General features: G+C 33.4%; 1 protein-coding gene across 3 annotated transcripts; it reads left to right on the top strand.

The window, feature by feature from the left end:
• Nucleotides 1-1,289: 1,289 nt before the first annotated feature.
• On the top strand, nt 1,290-3,195 carry LOC114187300 (acyl carrier protein 3, mitochondrial). 3 transcript variants are annotated; one of them, XM_028075518.1, is made up of 4 exons: nt 1,301-1,427; nt 1,587-1,953; nt 2,398-2,628; nt 2,826-3,195. In XM_028075518.1, the coding sequence occupies exons 3-4, from the start codon at nt 2,434-2,436 to the stop codon at nt 3,012-3,014; spliced, it is 384 nt and encodes a 127-aa protein (XP_027931319.1). In that variant the 5' UTR covers nt 1,301-1,427; nt 1,587-1,953; nt 2,398-2,433; the 3' UTR covers nt 3,015-3,195. The 3 variants fall into 3 exon arrangements, with proteins under 3 accessions (XP_027931317.1, XP_027931319.1, XP_027931318.1); XM_028075516.1 differs by lacking the exon at nt 1,587-1,953 and having other exon boundaries at nt 1,290-1,427; XM_028075517.1 differs by lacking the exon at nt 1,587-1,953 and having other exon boundaries at nt 1,302-1,459.
• The last annotated feature ends 876 nt before the right edge of the window (nt 3,196-4,071 follow it).

The raw sequence follows: 4,071 nt of genomic DNA, 5'->3' as shown, positions 1-4,071 counted from the left end.
TCATAACTTTTTTTTCTATTAAAAATTTGGTAGAAAATGTTTTTTCTATATATTAATAAATAATTCAAAGAAAAATTCAAAGTTATTGGTAATGAGTGATAGTACTTTAAATAAAACAATTAAATTAATTAAATCGGTAAATTGTTTGTTTGAATTGAGATTTATGTTGAGAATGAAATAACTTTAAAGTATAACTTAATGTATTCCTACCAAATTATCTGATAAAAATTTTTGACTGAGTTCATTAATAATGACTTTATAAGTTATGATTTCAAACGTGGTAATTTTAACACAATATTAATCATTTAAACTTTTCAATTACATATGTATTTCGTTCTTCTATTGAATTTGAATTGTTCTAGTATATAGTTTTCATTTTTGTTATGCACGAGAAGTTTTCTCCAATGTAACTTAACTGACTCCTTCTACAGTGGTCATTCATTGGTTAAGGTTTTAAAACTTCTTTTAAAAGTTTAAGTGTGATTCTCCAAGGTCAAGTGCTTGAAAAACAGCGTGAATCAAACTTTAATTTTCTATTTTGATCGTATTTCTTAGTTTCCCTGTATAAAAGAAATTTGTGAAATACACTAACAATAGATGATATGTTAGATCTATAGATTTTGAAACTAAATTCTTTCCTTCTGAGTAGTAAAGATATCCTTTGAATTCCTTATGTTAAGAATCACACTAATATAGTATTAGGTAAGGATTATTTCTATATCTATTCGTGAAGTGTTACAAAAGTCTTGACTTTGTACTATTTGATATTGTAGCCAACAAATTGAATATTAAGTTTAGTTTCTTTTAACTTTCACGTATACTTTAAACATATAAACAATACAACATTGTTGTCTTGATTAACTTTTGAAATATGACAAATTAAATACTAAGATTTTATAAATTTGAATGGATAGAAAAATGACTAGATAAATTTTTGTAAGAAAGATTAAAATCTAAATCTTTATAATTAACCCAAAAAAATTATTATGACTAAATTGAATAAACTCAATCAAAATAAAATAAATTTAGTATTTAAGTCTTTTTATCAAAGCAATTGTTTATAACTTTTTTATTAAATTGAGTACGTGTTTAAAAGGGACTATCTTATGTCATGTATTACTAAATAAAATAAAAAAATAGTTATTTAAAAGGGACTATCTTATGTCATGTATTACTGAATAAAAAAATAGTTAAAAGCTGTAAATATTGTTAAAATTAAAAAAAAAAAAAAAACGGAACTGCTGTAGGTGGTGCTCCCAACTGTGTAGTGTAGATAAGGATCAAAAGTGATAGAATATATAGGAGGGTAGTAGGAGCGTGCAAGAGTGAGGTAGAGAAATCAAAGAGTGGCATTATATCAAACACCTACCGACCACTTCATTTGTCAGCGTATCTGACAAAATCAAAATCACAGCCACTGCGATCTCGTGAGTGCCCACTTTCCTCTCTTCCTCTTTCTGTAAATTTTCTCACTTCCACTCTCACCCGCTTTTCACTTGGTTGCTATTTCATGAATGCTATGCTTTTAGTAGGTTTAGCCACTCTTAGTTTGTGATATTATATGGAAACATGATATAACATTTCAGGTGCATGTGTAAAGTTGATTGTAATCTATCCCTATCAAGACAGTTTAATGGAAACGAGTTGATGAACTGTGATATGCTGTTTGCAATGTTATATTTGTGATGACCTTTGGCGTTTCTCTGGGAATTTCCTATCTTTCTTGACCCTGACGAAATGTACTGAATACAGTTCCGGGTGCCAAGGAAATAGGGACAAGACAAGCACCTTTCCTTGTGTAATTCGTGTATTGGTTCGAGGGTGATGTTTTGTTTGACAAAAGACCTGGCTAATGGTGTTGGCATCTGGGAGTTGACACCATTCAAGTCTTAAATCATGTCCAGTCATATATATAGCTTCTAGGATGCTTGCTGCTCATAGACTATGGCTTAGGTCTCTTTAATTTTTCTCATTGAATAGTAAATTGTGTTTCTGTGTAATTTATTTTACCCTGTATTTTGCTTTTTGGCTGATTTTGATCGGCCATACGTTTTAATTTGGCCCTACTTGTAGTGTCATACACTTCAGAGTTTTCTTATCTTCAACTAACTATTTTAGGGAAAAAAACTTACACGCCATTTCTTAGACTCTTTTTATGTTGTTCTTCAATTAGAATTGAAGTTAAACTTTCGAAATTTTTCTTGATTGGAAAACAAGTCAAAAGACACGGAAAAATTGCATCTACTTTTTGCTTATATTAATTGCGTGGAAGCATAAGCAGTGTTTTGAATGAGAGGAAGGACAAAAAGTCCTTTATTATCCTCTATTTAATAGTTTCACTCTTTAATGACGTTTCCTATGTTCTGAAACTAATCATCTTGGATAACTTTGAAATAGTGCTTGCGTTGCTTGGATCATTTTGCGGGGTTGAATATGCAAAGCATAAGGAAATCTATCTTGAATCAAGTGAATTTAAGGAGGTCAGCTGAAAGATGGTTTTTGGCTTGGGATGAAGGTCTGAATATGCATTTGAGATCTTGGTGCTCTGCAACAGCTGCCAGTTCTGATCAAATACTGGACCGCGTAATTGCATTGGCCAAGAAGTATGATAAAATCAATGCCTCAAAGGTATAAAATTAATGGTCGATGGAGATTTATCATTTTATATAGCTATGTTTAGTTCTGGACAATCCATTTTTTTTTTTTCTGTTTTTACTATTCAGATGTGAAAACATCAAAATATTACTGAATCATCTCTTATGCTGAGGGAGAACATTTTGGGAAGTTTCTGATCACTTCTAAAATTCGACTTGACCATTTTGTAGGTTACTGAAACAGCTGATTTTCAAAAGGACTTGAACATGGACAGCTTGGACCGAGTGGAACTCATTATGGCCCTTGAAGAAGAATTTTCTATTGAAATTCCTGATGAGCAGGCTGATAAGCTTGCTTGCTGTGCTGATGTGGCGAAATACATCGCAGAGGTTGATCAGAAAAACGTGGAAAAGCCCTAACTTCTTAACGTTGCTTTGAGCTATACATTCCAGTTATTTTGGCTGATCTCTTTTGAGTCAGCTTAGTTACATGTATGCATACTATCTACAATTTGGCTAATCTCTTTTGAGTCAGCTTAGTCACATGTATGCATACTATCTACAGTTTGCTTTAATGATTTTGAGGTAGTTATTGGTAGAATGTTGATCTAGCCAGGAAGTGTAGAGATCCCTAAGTTAGACTATTTAGTGTGTCTTTCTTTTCTTTTATGGTCCTACCTAAGCCGGCTCGACTCAACTTAACTTGGATCTAGGTTGACTGACCTTGACCTGAGTTGTGGCCTACTTAGCTTAACCTTGGCTCGACATGACATGGTCTTGTCGGATTAAGATCCAATTGAGCCTAGCCAACTCCAATGAATGTGAGTCGTCCCAACTCAAATGAATGTTTATCCATTCCAACTCGGCTCGACCTGGGATTGGGCTGACTTAGACTGTTTTGGGCTCAGGTCGACTCAATTTGATTTAAGCTCAAGCTAACTTGGATCGACTATGTTCGTTTGGACCAACTCAACTCAACCAAGCTGACTCAACATGACCTAGGCCTGATGTTCATCTTAACCTAATGTAAATCGGGTTAAGAGCGACCTGGTCTTGATCAATCTAGGATTGATCTAGGCCTAACCCAACTTGGTTGCACGTAAGGTGACCTCGACTTAAATGAATATGGACTTGTCTCGGCTCAATTAAATGTGAGATTGTCCCAACATGACTTGACCTAGGCCTAGATTGTTCATCGATCTTGGACTAGGCCAACTTAGTTAAACTCGACTGAGCCTAGACCGACTTAACTTGACCAGATACGAATAGACTTGGTTTGGTTTAGATTGCTTATTGTGGAAATTCCACAAAGTACATTGTTTCCTTCTCATTACACAATTAGTAATGTTAAGTCAATTAGTAAATTAGAAATAACGTTTTTCTTCTCACATACGTGCAAGCTACCTTCATTATTATTTTTTTCACCCAATTAAACAATTGAGTACCAATTCCTGTAAATTTGCAGCATCAAAACATT

Source organism: Vigna unguiculata, chromosome 6 (genome assembly GCF_004118075.2).
Source record: "Vigna unguiculata cultivar IT97K-499-35 chromosome 6, ASM411807v1, whole genome shotgun sequence".
Lineage (NCBI taxonomy): Eukaryota > Viridiplantae > Streptophyta > Magnoliopsida > Fabales > Fabaceae > Vigna > Vigna unguiculata.
Note: the sequence above shows the minus strand (reverse complement) of the source record. Positions and strands in the feature narration are given on the sequence as shown.

What these genes read in the sequence shown, in the direction of transcription:
- LOC114187300 (XM_028075516.1), top strand. Translation starts at nt 2,434, where the DNA reads ATGCAAAGCATAAGGAAATCTATCTTGAATCAAGTGAATTTAAGGAGG. An exon ending in ATAAAATCAATGCCTCAAAG is followed by an intron (nt 2,629 to 2,825) that starts GTATAAAATTAA and finishes ACCATTTTGTAG; the next exon opens with GTTACTGAAACAGCTGATTT.